This window comes from Ammospiza caudacuta, chromosome 32 (assembly GCF_027887145.1).
Source record: "Ammospiza caudacuta isolate bAmmCau1 chromosome 32, bAmmCau1.pri, whole genome shotgun sequence".
NCBI lineage: Eukaryota > Metazoa > Chordata > Aves > Passeriformes > Passerellidae > Ammospiza > Ammospiza caudacuta.
This window is the reverse complement of record NC_080624.1, coordinates 3043184-3066700: the sequence shown is the minus strand read 5'-3', so window position 1 is coordinate 3066700 and position 23517 is coordinate 3043184. Positions and strand designations below refer to the sequence as shown.

General features: G+C 54.3%; 1 protein-coding gene across 1 annotated transcript in view; it reads right to left on the bottom strand.

The window, feature by feature from the left end:
* Window positions 1-20811, bottom strand: part of CACNA1F (calcium voltage-gated channel subunit alpha1 F) — a 44765-nt gene extending 23954 nt beyond the window's left edge. Inside the window, 12 exon segments of the mRNA XM_058822454.1 lie at window positions 1596-1622; window positions 3539-3626; window positions 5810-5893; window positions 5979-6136; window positions 6547-6650; window positions 9706-9902; window positions 11537-11689; window positions 15738-15880; window positions 15959-16098; window positions 18265-18370; window positions 19463-19703; window positions 20784-20811. Coding sequence (XP_058678437.1) covers window positions 1596-1622; window positions 3539-3626; window positions 5810-5893; window positions 5979-6136; window positions 6547-6650; window positions 9706-9902; window positions 11537-11689; window positions 15738-15880; window positions 15959-16098; window positions 18265-18370; window positions 19463-19703; window positions 20784-20811 — 1469 coding nt within the window.
* Between the last annotated feature and the right edge of the window lie 2706 nt (window positions 20812-23517).

The window sequence follows — 23517 nt, the reverse complement described above, 5'->3', positions numbered from 1 at the left end:
ACGGGGGGGACACGGGAGGGACAGGAAAATCAGCCCCGGTCACACAGGAGGGGTGAGGGGGGGTTTGGGTCACACAGAATCACAAGAGATTTGCGACATCAATGAGTACAAATATATATATATATTTTTTTAACCCATTTTTGGGTAAAAACCTTTCCCTTAAACCCTTATTTCCATAAAAACCGTTCCCTTAAACCCATAGTTTGGTAAACGTTTTCCATAAAAACTTTGGTAAATGTTTTCCATAAAAAATCTTTCCTTTAAACCCATATTTCCATAAAAACCTTTCCTTTAAACACATTTTTTGATAAAAAAACCTTTCCCTTAAACCCATATTTCCATAAAAACCTTTCCTTTAAACCCATATTTTGGTAAAGGTTTTCCATAAAAACCTTTTCATTAATCTCATATTTCCATAAAAATCTTTCCCTTATGCCCACATTTTGCTAAAATGGGTTTAAACCCATATTTCCACAAAAACCTTTCCCTTAATCCAATTTTTCCATAAAAACCTTTCCCTTAAACCCAAATTTTGGGAAAAACCATTCCCTTAAACTCAAATTTTGGTAAAAACCTTTCCCGTAAACCCAAATTTCCATAAAAACATTTCCCTTAAACTGATATTTCCATAAAAATCTTTCCATTAAACTCGTATTTCCATAAAAACCTTTTCTTTAATCCCACATTTCCATAAAAACCTTTCCCTTAAACCCATTTTTTGCTCAAAGCCCTTCCCTTAAACCCATTTTCCTGTAAAATCCTTTTCCTAATATCCAACCCATATTTCCATAAAAACCTTTCTCTTAAACACATTTTTTGATAAAAAAACCTTTCCCTTAAACCCATATTTCCATAAAAACCTTTCCTTTAAACCCATACTTTGGTAAAGGTTTTCCATAAAAACCTTTCCCTTCATCCAATTTTTCCATAAAACCCTTTCCCTTAAACCCAAATTTTGGGAAAAACCATTCCCTTAAACTCAAATTTTGGTAAAAACCTTTCCCGTAAACCCAAATTTCCGTAAAAACCTTTCCCTTAAACTGATATTTCCATAAAAATCTTTCCATTAAACTCGTATTTCCATAAAAACCTTTTCTTTAATCCCACATTTCCATAAAAACCTTTCCCTTAAACCCATTTTTTGCTCAAAGCCCTTCCCTTAAACCCATTTTCCTGTAAAATCCTTTTCCTAATATCCAACCCATATTTCAATAAAAACCTTTCCCTTAAACACATTTTTTGATAAAAAAACCTTTCCCTTAAACCCATATTTCCATTAAAATCTTCTCCTTAAACCCAAATTTTATTAAAAACCTTTCACTTAATCCCATATTGCCATTGAAACTTTTCCCCCAAACCCATATTTGGGTAAAATCCTTTTCCTTAAACCCATATTTTATAAAAACCTTTCCTTAATTCCACATTTCCATAAAACCCTTTCCCTGAACCCTAAATTTTATTAAAAACCTTTTCCGTATTTCCATTTTTTTCCATAAAAACCTTTCCTTTAAACCCGTATTTGGGATGGGTTTGGAGGTTTTAGGGTCCCCCCTAAATTTATTCCCCATTCTCCCCCCATTTTTCTCCCCGCTCACCAGAATTTTGTCTTGGTAATTTTGCCCCTGGAGACAGAAAAAAAGCAGAAATTACCCCAAAATTACACCAAAATTTGGGGATTTTGGGGGATTCCCTCAGCCATGGGGGGGATTTTTTGGGGTGCCGGGGTCGGTTTTGGGGTCCTGGAGGGAATTTTGGGGAATCTGTGGGGCTCTGGAGGGGTCTCAGGGGGCTTTCAGGCTGCTTTGGGGGTCGGTTTTGGGGTCTCAGGGGGATTTATTGGGGTGCTGGGGTCGGTTTTGGGGTCCTGGATGGAATTTGGGGGGGGTCTGTGGGGTTCTAGAGGGGTCTCAGGGGGCTTTGAGGGTCAGTTTTGGGGTCCTGGAGGGAATTTTGGGGGATCCCTGGGGCTCTGGAGGGGTCTCAGAGGGGTTTGAGGGTCATTTTTGGGGTCCTGAAGGGAATTTGGGGGGTCCATGGGCTATGGAGGGGTCTCAGGGGGCTTTGAGGCTGCTTTGGGGGTCGGTTTTGGGGTCTCAGGGGGATTTATTGGGGTGCTGGGGTCGGTTTTGGGGTCCTGGAGGGAATTTTGGGGGATCCGTGGGGCTCTGGAGGGGTCTCAGGGGGTTTGAGGGTCAATTTTGGGGTCCTGGAGGGAATTTGGGGGGGGTCTGTGGGGCTCTGGAGGGGTCTCAGGGGGTTTGAGGGTCAGATTTGGGGTCCTGGAGGGAATTTGGGGGGTCCCGGGGGTCTCTCGGGGGTCTGGGAGGTGTCCCAGGGGTCCCGGGGGTCTCTCGGGGGTCCCGGGGGTCCCTCAGGGGCCTCTCGGGGGTCCCTGGGTCAGAGGTCCCGGGGGTCTCTCGGGGGTCTCTAAGGGGTCCCATGGGTCTGGGGGTGTCCCGGGGGTCCCGGAGGTCTGGAGGGTGTCCCAGTGATCTGGGGGGGGCTCCCAGGGATCCGGGGGTCTCTCGGGGGTCCCGGGGATCTGGGGACTCTCTCAGGGGTCCCGGGGGTCTGTGGGGTGTCCCAGGGATCCCAGGGGTCTCTCGGGGGTCTCTCGGGGGTCCTGGGGGTCTGTGAGGTGTCCCTGGGTCGGGGGTCCCGGAGATTTCTCGAGGGTCTCTCGGGGGTCTCTGGGGGGTCCCAGGGTCTGGGGATTGTCCTGGGGGTCTGTGGGGCTGTCCTGGGGGTCCTGGGTGTGTCTTGGGGGTCTCAGGGGTCTGGGGGCTGTCCCAGGGGTCCCGGGGGTCTCTCGAGGGTCTCTCGGGGGTCCCAGAGATCTGTGAAGGTTCCCGGGGGTCTGTGGGGGGTCCCTGGGGTCTCTCGGGGGCCCTGGGTCGGTGGTCCCGGGGTCCCATTGGTCTGTGGGTGGTCCCGGGGGTCTGTGGGGTCTGGGGGTCTCTCGGGGCTCTCTTGGGGGTCCCGGGGGTCCCGTGGGGGGTCCTTGGGTCAGGGGTCCCGGGGGTCCCAGGGGTCTGTGGGGTTGTCCCGGGGGTCTCTCGGGGGTCCCAGGGGTCCTGGGGGTCTCTCAGGTGTCCCTGGTGTCTGTGGGGTCCCGGGGGTCTCTCGGGGATCCCGGGGGTCTCTCAAGGGTCTCTCAGGGGTCTCTCGGGGGTCCCGGGGGTCTCTCAGGGGTCTCTCGGGGGGTCCTGGGGCTCTGTGGGGTCTCTCGGGGCTCTGTGGGGTCTCTCGGGGGTCCCTTGGGTGTCGCGGGGGTCTCTCGAGGGTCTCTCGGGGGTCCTGGGGGTCTCTCAGGGGTCTCTCAGGTGTCCCGGGGGTCTCTCAGGGGTCTCTCGGGGGTCCTGGGGCTCTGTGGGGTCTCTCGGGGCTCTGTGGGGTCTCTCGGGGGTCCCTTGGGTGTCGTGGGGGTCTCTCGAGGGTCTCTCGGGGGTCCTGGGGGTCTCTCAGGGGTCTCTCAGGTGTCCCGGGGGTCTCTCAGGGGTCTCTCGGGGGTCTCTCGGGGGTCTCTCGGGGGTCTCACAGGCAGCGCTCGCAGGCCGTCGGCGGCGCCTCCTCCTCGCCCACGGTCTCGGTGTTCACTGAGGTGGTTTCACTGCCCGGGAGGCTCGCTGGGAACGGGGACTGGGTAAACTGGGAGAACTGGGAACGGGGAACTGGGGAAACTGGGAGAACTGGGAACGGGGAACTGGGTAAACTGGGAGAACTGGGAATGGAGAACTGGGGAAACTGGGAGAACTGGGAACGGGGAACTGGGGAAACTGGGAGAACTGGGAACGGGGACTGGGGAAACTGGGAGAACTGGGAACGGGGAACTGGGGAAACTGGGAGAACTGGGAACGGGGAACTGGGGAAACTGGGAGAACTGGGAACGGGGAACTGGGGAAACTGGGAGAACTGGGAACGGGGAACTGGGGAAACTGGGAGAACTGGGAACGGGGAACTGGGGAAACTGGGAACGGGGGGGGACTGGGTAAACTGGGAGAACTGGGAACGGGGAACTGGGGAAACTGGGAGAACTGGGAATGGGGAACTGGGGAAACTGGGAGAACTGGGAATGGAGAACTGGGTAAACTGGGAACGGGGGGGGACTGGGGAAACTGGGAGAACTGGGAACGGGGGAGTGGGTAAACTGGGGGGACTGGGAGAACTGGGGGGACTGGGTAAACTGGGAGATACTGGGAGAACTGGGAATGGGGGGACTGGGTAAACTGGGGGGACTGGGGGGACTGGGAGGGACTGGGTAAACTGGGAATGGGGGGGACTGGTTAAACTGGGAGGTACTGGTTAAACTGGGAGGGGTACTGGTTAAACTGGGGCACTGAAGAGTGTGGGTACTGGTTAAACTGGGAGAACTGGTTAAACTGGGGGGTACTGGTTAAACTGGGTGAACTGGGAGGGGGTACTGGTTAAACTGGGTGAACTGGTTAAACTGGGGGTGTACTGGTTAAACTGGGATAACTGTGGGGGTACTGGTGAAGGGTACTGGTTAAACTGGGGGGAGTGGGGGGGTACTGGTTAAACTGGGGGGAGTGGGGGGGTACTGGTTAAACTGGGAGGGTACTGGGGAACCCGGCGTGGGGGGATTTGGGGTGTCTGGGTTCAGGGAATTTGGGGTGTCTGGATTAAGGGAGTTTTGGGGTACCCAGGTCTGGGTTCAGGGAATTTGGGGTGCCCAGGTCTGGGGGATTTGGGGTGTCTGGGGTCAGGGAATTTGGGGTGTCTGAGTTTAGAGAATTTGGGATCTCTGGGTTCAGGGAATTTTGGGGTGCCCGGGTTCAGAGAATTTGGGGTGTCTGGGTTCAGGAAATTCAGGGGTGTCCAGTCAAGGGAATTTGGGGTGCCCAGGTCTGGAGAGTTTGGCGTGTCTGGGTTCAGGGAATTTGGGGTGCCTCGATCTGGGGGATTTGGGGTGCCCCAGTCTGGGGAATTCAGGGTGCCCAGATCTGGGTTAGGGAATTTGGGGTACCCAGGTCCAGGGAATTTGGGGTGCCTGGATTCAGGGAATTTGGGATTTCCACATTCAGGGAATTTGGGGTACCCCGATCTGGGAGATTTGGGGTGCCCATGTCTGGTGGGTTCAGGGAATTTGGGGTACCCCGATCTGGGGGATTTGGAGTCTCTGGGTTCAGGGAATTGGGGTACCCCAGTCTGGGGGATTTGGGGTGCCCATGTCTGGGTGATTGGGGTGCCCAGATTAAGAGAATTTGGGGTGCTCAGGTTCAGGGAATTTGGGGTGCTCAGGTTCAGGGAATTTGGGGTGCCCAGTACAGGAAATTCAGGGTGCCCAGGTCTGGGTTAGGGAATTTGGGGTGCCCAGGTCCAAGGAACTTGGTTTGCCCGGGGTCAGGGAATTTGGGGTGTCTGGGTTCAGGGAATTTGGGGTACCCCGATCTGGGGGATTTGGGGTGCCCAGGTCTGGCTTCAGGGAATTTGGGATTTCTGGTTTCAGGGATTTGGGGTACCCTGATGTGGGTGATTTGGGGTGCCTGGCTTCAGGGAATTTGGGATTTCTGGGCTCAGGGAATTTGGAATTTCTGGGTTCAGGAATTTGGGGTACCCCTATCTAGGTGATTGGGGGTACCCCAATCTGGGTGTTTTGGGGTACCCCAATCTGTGTGTTTTGGGGTGCCCAGATTCAGTGAATTTGGGATGCCCCAGTCTGGGGGATTTGGGGTGCCCAGGTTCAGTGAATTTGGGATGCCCCAATCTGTGTGTTTTGGGGTGCCCAGGTTCAGTGAATTTGGGTATTTTGGGGTCCCCCAATCTGGATATTTCGGGGTGCCGGGGGTACCGTGCGTGTCCGTGGAGTGACTCGCGTGCCGCAGCCACTTCAGCCTCGGTTTCCTCTTCCCCATCAGCTCCTCCGCGGTCAAACCTGAGGAAAACAAAACCCACGGAGATTTTGGGGTGCTCGGGATTTTGGGGTTCACCCCAAAAGCGCCCCCCAAAAGCCCACTGACGGTGCTTGTCGTGCTCTCCCTCCTCTTCCTCGCCCTCGAGCTCGGCCTGGGTGATCCAGTCCATGTAACCCCTCAGGTCCTCCTCCAGCTGCTGCTTCTCGCGCAGCTTCTGGAAATCTCCGCGGGCTTTGGCCTTCTCTCGCTCCTTGGAGAACTCCCTGGGGAGGGGGACAGGTGGGACCCCGAAAATGGCAAGGTGTGACCCCCAAAATCCCACGAAAAATCCCTAAAAATCCCACAAAAACAAAAAAAATATCCCGAAAACGGCAAGGTGTGACCCCCAAAAATCCCAAGGTGTGATCCCCACAAAAAATCCCAACAAATCCCCCAAAAATCCCCAAAAAGCTCCCAAAAAACCCCCCAAAAATCCCAAAAAAGTCCCCCCAAAATCCCAAAAAAAATCCCAAAAAATCCCAAAAAAATCCCCCCAAATCCCCCAAAATCTCAAAAAAATCCCCAAAAAAACCCAAAAATATCCCCAAAAAACCCCAAAAAATGCCAAAAAAATCCCAAAAAATCTAAAAAAAACCCCCAAAAACCCCGAAAAGCCCCAAACGCCGCTGCCGACCCGCTGAGCACGCCCAGCACGAGGTTGAGCACGAAGAAGGAGCCGAAGATGACGAGGCTGACGAAGTAAATCCAGGGCAGCTCGTGGCCCATGGCGTCCTGCATCTGTGGGGGAGGGGAACTGGGCTCAGGGGGACCCCAAAAATCCCAAATCTGTCCTCGGCTCAGGGGGGAACCCCAAAAATCCCAAATCTGTCCTCGGGTCATGGGGGGGACCCCAAAAATCCCAAATCTGTCCTCGGGTCAGGGGGGAACCCCAAAAATCCCTGGTTGGGTGAGGGGGACCCCAAAAATCCCAAATGGATGTTCGGGTCATGGGGGGAACCCCAAAAATCCCAAATTTGTCCTCGGGTCAGGGGGGATCCCCAAAAATCCCAAATCTGTCCTCGGGTCATGGGGGAACCCCAAAAATCCCAAATTCATGTTCAGGGGTGAGGGGGACCCCAAAAATCCCAAATCTGTCCTCGGGTCAGGGGGGAACCCCAAAAATCCCAAATCTGTCCTCGGGTCATGGGGGGACCCCAAAAATCCCTGGTTGGGTGAGGGGGACCCCAAAAATCCCAAATGGATGTTCGGGTCAGGGGGGATCCCCAAAAATCCCAAATCTGTCCTCGGGTCATGGGGGAACCCCAAAAATCCCAAATTCATGTTCAGGGGTGAGGGGGACCCCAAAAATCCCAAATCTGTCCTCGGGTCAGGGGGGAACCCCAAAAATCCCAAATCTGTCCTCGGGTCATGGGGGAACCCCAAAAATCCCTGGTTGGGTGAGGGGGACCCCAAAAATCCCAAATGTCTGTTCAGGTCATGGGGGGGACCCCAAAATCTCTGCACAGGTGAGGGGGGGAACCCCAAAAATCCCAGTTTGGGTGAGGGGGACCCCAAAAATCCCAAATTCATGTTCAGGGCTGAGGGGGACCCCAAAAATCCCAAATCTGTCCTCGGGTCATGGGGGCGACCCCAAAATCTCTGCTCAGGTGAGGGGGGGACCCCAAAAATCCCAAATCCATTCTCAGGTGAGGGGGGGACCCCAAAAATCCCTGTTTGGGTGAGGGGGACCCCAAAAATCCCAAATGTCTGTTTGGGTCATGGGGGGGACCCCAAAATCTCTGCACAGGTGAGGGGGGGACCCCAAAAATCCCAAATCCATCCTCAGGTGAGGGGGGGACCCCAAAAATCCCCACTCAGGTGAGGGCAGGGACACCCAGCAGGGAAATTTGGGGTCCTGAGGTGATTTGGGGGTTCAGGGATGAGTGGAGGAATTTTGGGGGGCTCAGGAAGGGGTTTTGAGGATTTTTGGGGTCTCAGCAATTTTTGTGAAGATTTTGGAGGGCTCAGGAAAGGATTATGATGATTTTGGGGGGGGTCTCAATGATTTCTGTGAGGATTTTGGGGCTCTCAGGGATTTGTATGAAGATTTTGGGGGGCTCAGGGAGGGGTTATAAGAATTTTGGGGGGTCTCAATGGTTATATGAAGAATTTGGGGGGGCTCAGTGATTTATGTGAAGGTTTTGGGGGGCTCAGTGACTTGTGTGAGGATTTTGGGGGGGTCTCAGTGATTTATATCAGAATTTTGGGGTTCTCAATGATTTTTGTGAGGATTTTGGGGGGGTCTCAGTGATTTGAGTGCAGTTTTGGGGGGCTCAGGGAAGGATTATGAGAATTTTCGGGGTCTCAGTGATTTGTGTGAGGATTTTGGGGGGCTCTCAGTGATTTGTGTGAGGATTTTTGGGGGGCTCTCAGTGATTTGTGTGAGGATTTTGGGGGGGTCTCAGTGATTTATATCAGAATTTTGGGGTTCTCAATGATTTTTGTGAGGATTTTGGGGGGCTCTCAGTGATTTGTGTGAGGATTTTGGGGAGCTCAGAGAGGCGTTTAGAGGATTTGAGGGGTCTCACTCATTTCTGTGAGGATTTTGGGGGGCTCAGAGTTTTGTATTAGGATTTTGAGGATCTCAATGATTTTTATGAGAATTTTGGGGGTCTCAGGGAGGGGTAATGAAGATTTTGGGGGTCCCACTGATTTATATGGGAATTTTGGGGGGTCTCAGTGGTTTTTGGGGTCTCACCCAGTAAAGGACATCGGTCCAGCCCTCCATGGTGATGCACTGGATTGGTGGGATCTCAGTGATTTGTGTGAGGATTTTGGGGTGCTCAGGGAGGGGTTATGAGGATTTGGGGGCTCTCAACGATTTATATCGGAATTTTTGGGGGTCTCAGGGAGGGGTTATGATTATTTTGGGGGTCTCAGTGATTTTTGGGGTCTCACCCAGTAGAGCACATCAGTCCAGCCCTCCATGGTGAAGCACTGGAACACGGTGAGCTCAGGGACATGTGTGAGGGTTTTGGGGGGTCTCAATGATTTATATGGGAATTTTTGGGGGTCTCAGTGATTTTTGGGGTCTCACCCAGTAAAGGACATTGGTCCAGCCCTCCATGGTGATGCACTGGAACACGGTGAGCTCAGGGACGTGTGTGAGGGTTTTGGGGGGTCTCAATGATTTATATGGGAATTTTGGGGCTCTCAATGATTTATATCAGAATTTTGGGGCTCTCACTGATTTATATGGGAATTTTGGGGGTCTCACCCAGTAGAGCACGTCGGTCCAGCCCTCCATGGTGATGCACTGGAACACGGTGAGCTCAGGGATGTGTGTGAGGATTTTGGGGCTCTCAATGATTTATATGGGAATTTTGGGGCTCTCAATGATTTATATGGGAATTTTGGGGGTCTCAGTGATTTTTGGGGTCTCACCCAGTAAAGGACATTGGTCCAGCCCTCCATGGTGATGCACTGGAACACGGTGAGCTCAGGGACGTGTGTGAGGGTTTTGGGGGCTCTCAATGATTTATATGGGAATTTTGGGGCTCTCAATGATTTATATGGGAATTTTTGGGGGTCTCAGTGATTTTTGGGGTCTCACCCAGTAAAGGACATTGGTCCAGCCCTCCATGGTGATGCACTGGAACACGGTGAGCTCAGGGACGTGTGTGAGGATTTTGGGGCTCTCAATGATTTATATGGGAATTTCGGGGCTCTCAATGATTTATATCAGAATTTTTGGGGGTCTCAGGGAGGAGTTATGATTATTTTGGGGGTCTCACTGATTTATATGGGAATTTTTGGGGGTCTCAGGGAGGGGTTACGATTTCGGGGGTCTCACCCAGTAAAGGACATCGGTCCAGCCCTCCATGGTGATGCACTGGAACACGGTGAGCATGGCGAAGAAGAAGTTGTCGAAGTTGGTGATGCCGCCGTTGGGTCCCTCCCAGCGGCCGCGGCACTCGGTGTTGTTCTGCACGCACGCGCGCCCGTGGCCCGAGAACGCGCACGGCGAGGGATCGTCCTCGGACTCCAGGTCTGGGGACAGCGACAGCGACCGCGGTGACAGCGCCGGCCGCGGCACGGCCTGAGACGGCTCCTGAACCCTGGGGGTGATGCTGGCCCCGCTAAAAATTCCTGTTCCTGCTCAAAATTCCTGTTAAAAATTCCTGTACCTGCTGAAATTCCTGTTAAAAATTCCTGTCCCTGCTGAAATTCCTGTTAAAAATTCCTGTTAAAAATTCCTGTTAAAAATTCCTGTACCTGCTGAAATTCCTGTTAAAAATTCCTGTCCCTGCTGAAATTCCTGTTAAAAATTCCTGTTCCTGCTCAAAATTCCTGTTAAAAATTCCTGTCCCTGCTGAAATTCCTGTTAAAAATTCCTGTTAAAAATTCCTGTTCCTCGTGAAATTCCTGTTAAAAATTCCTGTCCCTGCTGAAATTCCTGTTAAAAATTCCTGTTAAAAATTCCTGTCCCTGCTGAAATTCCTGTTAAAAATTCCTGTCCCTGCTGAAATTTCCTGTTAAAAATTCCTGTTAAAAATTCCTGTCCCTGCCGAAATTCCTGTTAAAAATTCCTGTCCCTGCTGAAATTTCCTGTTAAAAATTCCTGTTAAAAATTCCTGTTCCTCGTGAAATTCCTGTTAAAAATTCCTGTACCTGCTGAAATTCCTGTTAAAGATTCCTGTACCTGCTGAAAATTCCTGCTGAAATTCACGTCCTTGCTAAAATTCCTGTTAAAAATTCCTGTCCCTGCTGAAATTTCCTGTTAAAAATTCCTGTTAAAAATTCCTGTCCCTGCCGAAATTCCTGTTAAAAATTCCTGTCCCTGCTCAAAATTCCTGTTAAAAATTCCTGTCCCTGCTGAAATTCCTGTTAAAAATTCCTGTTAAAAATTCCTGTCTCTGCTGAAATTTCCTGCTGAAATTCCTGTACCTGCTGAAATTCCTGTTAAAAATTCCTGTCTCTGCTGAAATTTCCTGTTAAATTCCTAGGGGGGTTCTCAGTGAATTTAGGGGGGTCTGAACTTGTGGTGATGAACCCCAAAACCCTGTTGGGGTGACCTAGAGGGAATCTATGGGGGTCTCAGAGTATGAAAGGACCCCAAAACCCCGCTGGGGTGTCCTGGGGGATCCCCAGTTCTGGGAGTGGGACGATCCCAGAGATTCCAGGGCACTCTCAGTGTGGGGACCCCGAGCCCTGAACTGGAGCCCTGAGGGGACTCTGGGGGTGCCCCCAGACTCTGGGGGTGCCCCAAACCCGCTGTGCCCCCTCCTTTGGTGCCCCCCAGTCCTGTCTTTAGTGAATTTAGGGGGGGCCTCAGTGTTCTGGGAACCCCAAAACCCACTGGGGTATCCTGGGAGACCCTCAGTGCTGGGGTTTGGGGTCTCGGGAGCTTTAGGGGGCTCTAAGTGTGTTAGAGAACCCCAAAACCCCTCTGGGGTGTCCTGGGGGGGCTCTCAGAGAATTTGGGGGGGGTCTCAGTGAGTTGGGGTGTCCTGGGGGATCCCCAGTTCTGGGAGTGGGACGATCCCAGGGATTCCAGGGCACTCTCAGCGCGGTGACCCCGAGCCCTGAACTGGAGCCCTGAGGGGACTCTGGGGGTGCCCCCGGACTCTGGGGGCGCCCCAAACCCGCCGTGCCCCCCCCCTTTGGTGCCCCCCAGCACCCACCAGAGCCGATGAAGAAGCAGGTCTTGTGCATGCGGCCGATGAAGAGCTCGAGGCCGATGATGGCGTAGATGATGATGACGAAGAGCACGAGCAGCGCGATGTGCAGCAGCGGCACCATGGCCTTCATGATGGAGTTGAGCACGATGTGAAGGCCTGGAGGGGCAAACAGGGGAGGTGGGAGGGAGATGGGAAATCGGTGAGAACCCCAAAATGTTCACATCAATCAGCGACGCCCCCAAAATCTTCACATCAATCAGCGAGACCCCCCAGAATTGTCACAGAAATCAGTGAGGCCCCCAGAATTCTCATATAAATCATTGATAGCCCCAAAGTCTTCACATAGATCAGTGAGACCCCCAAAATCTTCATTTAAATCACTGAGAACCCCAAAAATTCTCATATAAATCATTGACACCCCCAAAATCCTCATACAAATCAGTGACATCCCCAAAATCCTCACATAAATCAGTGAGGCCCCCAGAATTCTCATATAAATCATTGATAGCCCCAAAATCCTCATACAAATCAGTGAGATCCCCAAAATCCTCACATAAATCAGTGAGACCCCCAAAAATTCTCATATAAATCATTGACACCCCCAAAATCCTCATACAAATCAGTGAGACCCCCAAAATCCTCACATAAATCAGTGAGACCCCCAAAAATTCTCATATAAATCATTGATAGCCCCAAAACTCTCATAGAAATCACTGAGACACCCAAAATTTTTAAAACTCCTCCCTGAGACCCCCAAAATTCTCATACAGATCGCTGAGAGACCCAAGATTCTCATATAAATCACTGAGAGCCCGAAAATTCTCATATAAATCACTGAGAGCCCGAAAATTCTCATATAAATCACTGAGAGCCCGAAAATTTTCATATAAATCACTGAGACCCCGAAAATTCTCATATAAATCACTGAGAGACCCAAGATTCTCATATAAATCACTGAGAGCCCAAAAATTCTCATATAAATCACTGAGAGACCCAAGATTCTCATATAAATCACTGAGACCCCGAAAATTCTCATATAAATCACTGAGAGACCCAAGATCTCATATAAATCACTGAGAGCCCAAAAATTCTCATATAAATCACTGAGAGCCCAAAAATTCTCATATAAATCACTGAGAGCCCGAAAATTCTCATATAAATCACTGAGAGCCCAAAAATTCTCATATAAATCACTGAGAGCCCGAAAATTCTCATATAAATCACTGAGAGCCCGAAAATTCTCCCATAGATCAGTGAGACCCCCCAAATCTTCATACAAATCAGTGAGACCCCTCAAAATTCTCATATAAATCAGTGAGGCCCCCAAAGTTCTTACATAAATCAGCGGGACGCCAAAAATTCTCATAGAAATCAGTGAGACACTCAAAATCCTTAAAACACCTCCCTGAGCCTTCCAAAATCCTCACATAAATCACTGAGAGCCCCAAAATGTTCATATAAATACTTGAGATCCCCAAAATTCTCCTAGAAATCATTGAGACCCCAAAAAGCCTCACAGAAATCAGTGAGCCCCCCAAAATTCTCATAGAAATCAGTGAGAGACCCAAAATCTTCACATAGATCAGTGAGAGCCCCAAAATCTTCATTTAAATCACTGAGAACCCCAAAAATTCTCATATAAATCATTGACACCCCCAAAATCCTCATACAAATCAGTGAGATCCCCAAAAATTCTCATATAAATCATTGAGAGCCCAAACATCCTCATATAAATGAGACCCCCAAAATCCTCATAACCCCTCCCTGAGACCCCCTCAAAATTCTGATATAAATCCCTGAGACCCCCAAAAATTCCCATATAAAGCAGTGAGACACTCAAAATTCTTAAAACTCCTCCCTGAGCCTTCCAAAATCTTCACATAAATCACTGAGAGCCCCAAAATCTTCATATAAATCACTGAGACCCCCAAAATTCTCATATTAATCACTAAGCTCCCCAAAATTCTCATAGAAATCATTGAAACACCCAAAATCTCCACATAAATCACCGAAAGCCCCCCAAATCGTTAAGCCCCACAAAATCCTCACATAAATCCCTGAGACCCCCAAAACTCTCATATAAATCACTCAGTCCCCCAAAATCTTCACAACCCCTCCCTAAGACCCCCAAAATTCTCATATAAATCATTGAGATCCCCAAAATCCTCACATAAATCTCTGAGAGCCCCAAAATTCTCATTTAAATCACTGAGACCCCCCCAGAATTCTCATATAAATCACTGAGACCCCCAAAATCCTCAAAACCCCTCCCTGAGCCCCCCAAAATCCTCACATAAATCAGTGAGACCCCAAATCCTCACATAAATCACTGAGCCCCCCAAAATCCTCAAAACCCCTCCCTGAGCCCCCCAAAATCCTCATAGAAATCACTGAGATCCCCAAAATTCTCACAAAAATCTTTGAGCTCCCCCAAAATCCTCACACAAATTGCTGAGCACCCCCAAAATTCTCAAAACACCTCCCGGAGCCCCCCAAAATCCCCACAGCCACCCTGAGCACCCCAAAATCCTCATACAAGTAACTGAGACCTCCAAAATTCTCATATAAATCAATGAGACCCCCCCCAAAATCTTCATAACCCTTTCCTAAGGCCCCCCCAAAATCCTCATAGAAATTGCTGAGACCCCCAAAATTCTCACATAAAGCAGTGAGACCCCAAATCCTCACATAAATCACTAAGAACCCTCAAAATTCTCCTAACGCCTTCCTGAGCCCCCCAAAATCCTCACATAAATCACTGAGATCCCCCAAAATTCTCATAACCCCTGGTTTAGCACAGGTGGGATTGAGAAGGACCTGAAGGACACCCCAAAACCCCACAAATCCCCCCAATTCTCACTGGGCACCCCCGACACGAGGCACAGACCCCAAATTCCCCCCAAAATCCCCTCAAACCCCTCTCAAAACCCCCCAAATTCCCCCCAAATCCCCCCAATTCTCACTGGGGACCCCCGAGACGAGGCACAGACCCCAAAACTCCCCAAACCCCCCAAAATCCCCCAATTTCTCACTGGGCACCTCAGACATGAGGAGCAGACCCCAAAATCCCCCAAATCCCCCCAAATTCCCCCCAAATCCCCCAAAATCCTCCCAATTCTCACTGGGCACCCCCGACACGAGGCACAGACCCCAAAACTCCCAAATTCCCCCCAAAATCCCCCCAAAACCCCCTCAAAAGCCCCCAAATCCCCCCAATTCTCACTGGGAACCCCGAACACGAGGCACAGACCCCAAAACCCCCAAAATCCACCCAAAACCCCCCAAATCCCCCCAAAACTCCCCAATTTCTCACTGGGCACCCCCGGACACGAGGCACAGACCCCAAATCCCCCAAATTCCCCCCAATTCTGACTGAGGACCCCAAATACGAGGCACAGACCCCAAAACCCCCAAAATCCCCCCAAATCCCCCCAATTTCTCACTGGGGACCCTGAACACGAGGTGCAGACCCCAAAACCCCCAAAATCCACCCAAAACCCCCCAAAATCCCCCCAATTTCTCACTGGGCACCCCGGACACGAGGCACAGATCCCAAATTCCCCCAAATTCTCACTGGGGACCCCGAACACGAGGCACAGACCCCAACTCCCCCAAAATCCCCCCAAATTCCCCCCAAATCCCCCGAAATCCCCCCAATTCTCACTGGGCACCCCAGACACAAGGCACAGACCCCATCCCCCCAATTCTCACTGGGCACCCCGGAGATGGGGCACAGACCCCAAAATCCCCCCAAATCCCCCCAATTCCCACTGGGCACCCCCAAGACGAGGCGCAGACCCCAAAACCCCCCCAAATCCCCCCAATTTCTCACTGGGCACCCTGGACACGAGGCGCAGACCCCAAAATCCCCCAAATCCCCCCAAATTCCCCCCAAATCCCCCCAATTCCCACTGGGCACCCCCAAGACGAGGCGCAGACCCCAAAACCCCCCCAAATCCCCCCAATTTCTCACTGGGCACCCTGGACACGAGGCGCAGACCCCAAAATCCCCCAAATCCCCCCAAATTCCCCCCAAATCCCCCAAAATCCCCCCAATTCTCACTGGGCACCCCGGACACGAGGCGCAGACCCCAAATCCCCCCCAAATCCCCCCAAAATCCTCCAAAATCCCCCCAAATCCCCCCAGTTTCTCACTGGGCACCCCGGAGACGGGGCACAGACCCCAAATCCCCCCAGTTCTCACTGGGCACCCCGGAGACGAGGCGCAGCGGGCGCAGGACGCGGAAGGCGCGCAGAGCTTTGACGTCGAAGCCGCCCGGCTTCCCGCTCATGTGGTGGGCATCTCCCGGCTTGTGGGACACCTGCTCCAGGACGACGCTGAACAGCCTGCGGGGACACGGCGAGGTCACACGGGCGTGCCACCACCTCGGCCGGGCGTCCCCGTGTCCCCAGAGAGGCGCCGACCCCACGATGACGATGACGAAGTCCAGCAGGTTCCACCCGTTGCGGATGTAGGCGCTGGGGTGCAGCACCAGCCCGTAGGCGATGATCTTCAGGAAGGTCTCCACGGTGAAGATGATGAGGAACACGTACTCCACCTGCTCCTGGAGGGGGGCAATGGGTGGGGAGGGTCAGCAAGCCGTGATTCGGGGGGTTATGGGGTCACCTGTCCCCTTTTGGGGTCACTCTGACCCCATTGCATTTCAGGACATCTCCATCTTTTCATTGCTCCACCACGAAGATGATGAGGAACACGAGCTCCACCTGCTCCTGGAGGGGCAAAATGGGGTCAGAAATGATGGTTCAGGGGGTTACGGGGTCACCCAGCGTCCCCTGTCCCCTTTTGGTGACCTCCCTCTCCTGACATTCTGACCCCTTCTCCAGGAGGACATTTCTGTCCCCTCATTGCTCCACCATGAGGATGATGAGGAACATGAGCTCCACCTGCTCCTGGACGGGGACAATGGGTGGGGAGGGTCAGCAAGCCGTGATTCGGGGGGTTATGGGGTCACCCGGTGTCCCCTGTCCCCTTTTGGGGACACTCTGACCCCATCGCATTTCAGGACATCTCCATCTTTTCATTGCTCCACCATGAGGATGATGAGGAACACGAACTCCACCTGCTCCTGGAGGGGCAAAACGGGGTCAGAAATGATGGTTCAGGGGGTTATGGGGTCACCCGGTGTCCCCTTCCCCTTTTGGAGTCACCCTGACCCCATTGCATTTCAGGACATCTCCATCTTTTCATTGCTCCACCACGAAGATGATGAGGAACACGAGCTCCACCTGCTCCTGGAGGGGCACAATGGGTGGGGAGGGTCAGCAAGCCGTGATTCGGGGGGTTACGGGGTCACCCGGTGTCCCCTGTCCCCTTTTGGGGACACCCTGACCCCTTCTCCAGGAGGACCTTTCAGGACATCTCCATCCTCTCGCTGCTCAGTGTCCCCTTCCCCTTTTGGGGACATTTGGGGACCCTCACTGACCCCTCCATCCTGGGGACATTTGGGGTCCCCTCACTGCTCAGAGTCTCTTTTTGGGGACATTTGGGGACCCTCATTGTTCTCAGTGTTCCCTTTTGGGGACAGACATTTGGGGTCTCCTCGCTGTTCAGTGTCCCCTTCCCCTTTTGGGGACATTTGGGGACCCTCACTGATCCCTCCATCCTGGGGACATTTGGGGACAAGGGACAGGAACACTTTGGGACCTCCCTTTGCCATTGGACAAGTGACAGGGACATTTGGGGACACCACATGAGATATTTGGGGTGTCCTGCCCCGTTGTCCCCCCCTCGGGGTGACAAGGGACATTTGTCCCCCTCCAGTCCCCTCCCAGTGTCCCCTCTGTGGGTGACAGGGGCGGCTCAGCCGGGATTAGGTGACAAAGCGGATTACGGCAGCGGCACAGGCGGGTGACACGGGGACACGGCGGCACAGGGGACACGCGTGACACAGCCCCGCCCCCGGGTGCCAGCAGTCCCTGCCACCCGCGGTGCCACCCTCTGGGGTGTCACCCACAGCCCCTGGGTCCTCGCAGCCTCTGTCACCCCGCGGTGCCACCCTCTGTCACCTCCCCAGGGTGTCACCCCACGGTGCCACCGCCGTGGGTGTCACCTCTACCCTCTGTCACCTCCCTAGGGCGTCACCCCCACCCCAGGGTCCCCACATCCCCTACCACCCCACGGTGCCACCCTCTGAGGTGTCACCCCCATCCCCGTGTCCCCACAGCCGCTGTCACCTCCCCAGGGTGTCACCTCCACCTCTGGGTCCCCACAGCTGCTGTCACCTCGCAGTGCCACCCTCTGCCACCTCCCTACGGTGTCACCCCCGTGTCCCCACAGCCGCTGTCACCTCCCCAAGGTGCCACCCCCAGCCCAGGGGTCCAGGGTGGGTCTGGGGTCTCACCAGGTTGTGGTTGAAGCCCCCTATGCCCAGGTGGGTCTGGGGTTTCTCCCCGCTCCCAGGTGGGTCTGGGCTCTCTCACCAGGTTGTGGTTGAAGCCCCCTGTGCCCGGGTGGGTCTGGGGTCTCTCCCTGTGCCCGGGTGGGTCTGGGGTCTCTCCCTCTGCCCGGGTGGGTCTGGGGGTGCCCAGGTGGGTCTGGGGTCTCCCTGTGCCCGGGTGGGTCTGGGGTCTCTCCCTGCTCCCAGGTGGGTCTGGGCTCTCTCACCAGGTTGTGGTTGAAGCCCCCTGTGCCCGGGTGGGTCTGGGGTCTCTCCCCGTGCCCGGGTGGGTCTGGGGTCTCTCCCCGTGCCCAGGTGGGTCTGGGGTCTCACCAGGTTGTGGTTGGAGGCGTTGGAGTCGTCCTCGGGGAAGGGGATGTAGACCCCCAGGGCCACGCAGTTGGCGAAGATGGTGGCGAGGATGAGGATGTCGAAGGGTCTGGGGGGGAGTGGGGGGCGCCAGGTGTGGGGAGGGGTCTGCAAGGACCCCAAATCCCCCAGACCCCCACTCAATTCCACTCCAGGATGGTGACGGCAGCCCCCAAATCCCCCAAATCCCCCGAGCCCCCTACTCACTTCCAATCCACGATGTCCATGGCAGCCCCCAGACTCACAAAGCTCCTGAGCCCCCCACTCAATTCCACCCCACGACTGGCACCCCCAGACCCCCAAAGCCCCCAAGCCCCCTCCTCACTTCCACTCCACGATGCTGACCACAGCCCCCAGACCCCCCCAAACCCCCCCAGACCCCCAAAGCCCCCTCCTCACTTCCACTCCACGATGCTGATGGCCGCCCTCCAGATGGGGTTGTTGAGGCGGAGGCAGAAGAGGGCGCGGGGGGAGCGATGGACGCCCCCAGACCCCCAAACACCCCTGAACCCCCAGACCCCCCAAACTCCCCTGAGCCCCCCGAGCCCCACAGACCCCCCAAAACCCCTCCTCACTTCCACTCCACGATGCTGATGGCCACCCCCAGACCCCCAAATCCCCTCACTCACTTCCACCCCAAAATTAGCCCACCCAGACCCCCCAAGACCCCCACTCACTTCCGCTCCACGATGCTGACCACAGCCCCCAGACCCCCCAAACCCCCCCAGACCCCCAAAGCCCCCTCCTCACTTCAACTCCACGATGCTGATGGCCGCCCTCTGGATGGGGTTGTTGAGGCGGAGGCAGAAGAGGGCGCGGGGGGAGCCATGGACGCCCCCAGACCCCCAAACACCCCTGAACCCCCAGACCCCCCAAACTCCCCTGAGCCCCCCGAGCCCCACAGACCCCCCAAAACCCCTCCTCACTTCCGCTCCACGATGCTGACCACAGCCCCCAGACCCCCCAAACCCCCCCAGACCCCCAAAACCCCTCCTCACTTCCGCTCCACGATGCTGATGGCCGCCCCCAGACCCCCAAATCCCCGAAGGCCCTCACTCACTTCCACCCCAAAATTAGCCCACCCAGACCCCCCAAGACCCCCACTCACTTCCACTCCACGATGCTGACCACAGCCCCCAGACCCCCCAAGCCCCCTCCTCACTTCCACTCCACGATGCTGATGGCCGCCCTCCGGATGGGGTTGTTGAGGCGGAGGCAGAAGAGGGCGCGGGGGGAGCGATGGACGCCCCCAGACCCCCCCTGGGGTTTGTGTTTGGGGTGGGGGGGGCGGCGCTGCCGCTGCCCCGGGGGGGTCTCGGGACCCCCCGGAGCCCCCCCGGAGCCCCCCCAGCCCAGGGGCTGCCCCAGGGCCTCGGCCAAGGGGGAGAGATCCTTGGGGGGGCCTGCGGGGGGAAAGGGGCGGTCAGGGACACCCCAAATCTTTATGGAGCCCCCCCCCCCCAAATCGTTCCGGACCCCCCCAAACCTTTCCGGACCCCCTAAACATTCACGGACCCTCCCAAAACCCTCAGGGACCCCCTCAAACTTTCCACGACACCCCAAAACCCTCAGGGACACCCCCAAATCTTTATGGACCATCCCCCCCCCCCCCCCAAATCTTTGTGGAGACCTCCAAGTTTTTATGGATCCCCCCCAAATCTTTATGGAGCCCCCCCAAATCTTTATGGAGCCCCCCCAAATCTTTATGGGCCCCCCCCAGACTTTTCCGGACACCCCCCAATCTTTATGGACACCCCCAAAGCTTTATGGAGCCCCTCAAATCTTTATGGACCCCCCCCCAAACTTTTCTGGAGCCCCCCAAACCTCTCCGGACACCCCCAAAGCTTTATGGAGCCCCCCAAACTTTTATGGACCCCCCCCCATAAACCCTCAGGGACCCCCCCAAAACCCTCAGGGACACCCCAAAACTCTTAAGGACCTCCCAAAATCTTCCAGAACACCCCCAAACCCTCGGGGATCCCCCCAAATCCTCAGGGATCCCCCCCCAAATCTTTATGGACGCCCCAACCCCTCCTGGACCCCCCCCAAATCTTTCCGGACCCCCCCAAACTTTTATAGACCCCCCCCCCCACAAAAATCTTTATGGACCCTCCCAATTCTTTCTGGACCCCCCCCCCCCAGACCTTCAGGGATCCCCCCCAAACCTTCCAGGACTCCCCCAAACCTTCCTGGACACCCCGAAATCTTTATGGACCCCCCCCCCAAATCCTCAAGGACCCCCAACCCCTCATGGACCCCCCAAAATCCTCAGGGACACCCCCAAACCTTTCAGGACCCCCCCCAAATCTTTCCGGATACGCCCAAACCTTCCAGGACACCCCAAAACCTTCAGGGACCCCCCCCCCCAAAAAAAACCTTCCAGGACACCCCCAAATCTTTATGGACCCCCTCAAAACGTTTCTTGGAACCCCCCCAAATCTTTCTGGACACCCCCAAACCCCTCAGGGCCCCCCCAAACTCACCGTCTCCGTTCTCCTCTGACTCTGACATTTTGGGGGATTTGGGGGGGGTCTGGGAGGTTTTGGGGTACCCAAAGGATTCTCAGGGGGATTTGTGGGGTCTGTGGGGATTTGGGATCATGGAGGGGATGGATCGGGGGGGGCTGGGGGGTTCAGGGGGTATTTAGGGGGATTCAGGGGGTATTTAGGGGGGTTCAGGGGGTATTTAGGGGGGTTCAGGGGGTATTTAGGGGGATTCAGGGGGTGTTTAAGGGGATTCAGGGGGTGTTTAAGGGGGCTCAGGGGGTATTTAGGGGGGTTCAGGGGGTGTTTAAGGGGGTTCAGGGGGCTCAGGGGGTATTTAGGGGGGTTCAGGGGGTGTTTAGGGGGGTTCAGGGGGTATTTAGGGGGGTTCAGGGGGCTCAGGGGGTATTTAGGGGGGCTCAGGGGGTATTTAGGGGGGTTCACGGGGTATTTAGGGGGATTCAGGGGGCTCAGGGGGTGTTTAGGGGGGTTCAGGGGGTGTTTAGGGGGGTTCAGGGGTGATTGAGGGGTCAGGGGGGATTTGGGGGTATTTAGGGGGGGTCAAGGGGTATTTAGGGGGGGTTCAGGCAGTGTTTAGGGGGGGTCAGGGGGTTTTTAGGAAGGTTCAGGGGGTATTTAGGGGGTTCAGGGGGTATTTAGGGGTGTTCAGGGGGCATTTAGGGGACTCAGGGGCTGTTTAGGGGTGTTCAGGGGTATTTAGGGGGTTCAGGGGTATTTAGGGGGGTTCAGGGGGTATTTAGGGGGGTTCAGGGGGTATTTAGGGGCTTCAGGGAGGGTCCAAAGGTGTTCAGGAGGCTCAGGGGGTATTTAGGGGGGGTCCGGGGGGTATTTAGGGGTCTCGGGGGGGTTCGGGGGGTATTTAGGGTGCTTTGGGGGATATTTAAGAGGGTTCAGGGGGTGTTTAGGGGGGCTCAGAGGATTTAGGGGGGTTCAGGGGTATTTAGGGGATTCAGGGGGCTCGGGGGGGGTTTAAGGGGGTCAGGGAGTGTTTAAGGGGGTCGGAGGGGCTTAGGGGTGTTCAGGGGGTATTTAGGGGGGTCCAGGGGGTATTTAGAGTGTTTGAGGGGTATTTAGGGGGGTCCAGGGGGTATTTAGAGTGTTTGAGGGGTATTTAGGGGGGTCCAGGGGGTGTTTAGGGGGTAATTAGGGGGTTCAGGGGGTATTTAGGAGGGTCCGGGGTATTTAGGGGGGTTCAGGGGGTGTTTGGGGAAGTCCAGGTGTATATAGGAGGGTCCAGGGGGTATTTAGGGGCGTCAGGGGGTATTTAGGGGGGTTCAGGGGTATTTAGGGGATCCAGGGGGCTCGGGGGGGGGGGTTTAAGGGGGTCAGGGAGTGTTTAAGGGGCTCGGAGGGGAATTTAGGGGGTCCGGGCGGAATTTAATGGGGTCAGGGTTGTGGGCACGGGGTTCAGGGGGTGTTTAGGGTGCTCAGGGGGGGGCTCAGGGGGTATTCAGGGGGTCTCAGGGGGTGTCAGGGTCGGTGGGCTCGGGGGTCCCTCCCCGGCCTATCCAGGGCTCGGTCCCGGCTCGTCCCGGCCGGGGATTACCGGGGATTAACGGGGAGGGGGGAGGGGCGGCGCGGGGCACGTGGGGGAGGGGAGGAGGGGGAGGGGACAAGAGAGGGGGGGAGGGGACAGGTGGGAACAGGTGAGGGGGATTGGGGACGGGTGTGTGAAAAACGCCAACCATTTGTTTCTAAAATTTTAAAAGCTTAATAATAATAAAATGGTTAGAAAAAATAGTAATACAACTAGAGTATTAAAATTTTCGACAATTAGAGTAATATTAACTTGGACAAACTGAATTAGGACAATATGAGACAACATACACAAAGAATTACCGATGTCCACATACTTTTTTTTGGGCAAAATAAGCCTAAAAAAAGGACAAAATTAACAGAGGATTAACCCTTAAAAACAGCAACCTGTTGCATATTCATACACCTCATAATGAATAATGAATATTCATACACTTCATGATGCATAAATTCCATTCAAACACAGAATTCTGTCTGGTCATCGTCAACTTCTTCCTCCTAATCCTAACAGTCTGAATTTGAATATTTGCGAAAAGCCAATTATAAAATACGCATTTTTCACACACGTTCTCCCCTCACACATTCCTCCCCTCACAGGTTCCATTCCCCCACCGCCCTCACGACCTCCATTTCCCCCTCCGCTTTCCCTCACATCCCACAGGCGGCATTCCCCGCTCTCCCGCCCCTCACGGGCACCGTTTTGCCCTCAGACACCGGCTGGGTGCCATTCCTTCCCCTCACATTCCCCACAGGCTCCATCTCCTCACGGCCCCCGCCCGCCATTTTCCCGCCTTTTCCCGCCACACACCGCGGCCTACAACTCCCGTCATGCCCCGCCAGTGCCGCCTACAACTCCCGTCATGCCCCGCGGTTTCAGCACTGCTGCCTACAACTCCTGTCGCGCTCCGCCTCCGCCGCCTGTAATGTTTTGTGGAAATAAACAAAACTCCACAACTTTTGTGAAAGTTGTAAAGCCAGTGTGCTTTATTACAGCACTGGATGCATGTGGGAATCCATTCCTTCCCCTCACATTCCCCACAGGCTCCATCGCCTCACAGCTCTCTGCCTGCCATTTTCCCGCCTTTTCCCGCCACACGCCGCCGCCTACAACTCCCGTCATGCTCTGCGACCGCCGCCTACAACTCCCGTCAAGCCCCACGGGTGTCACGGCGTTGCC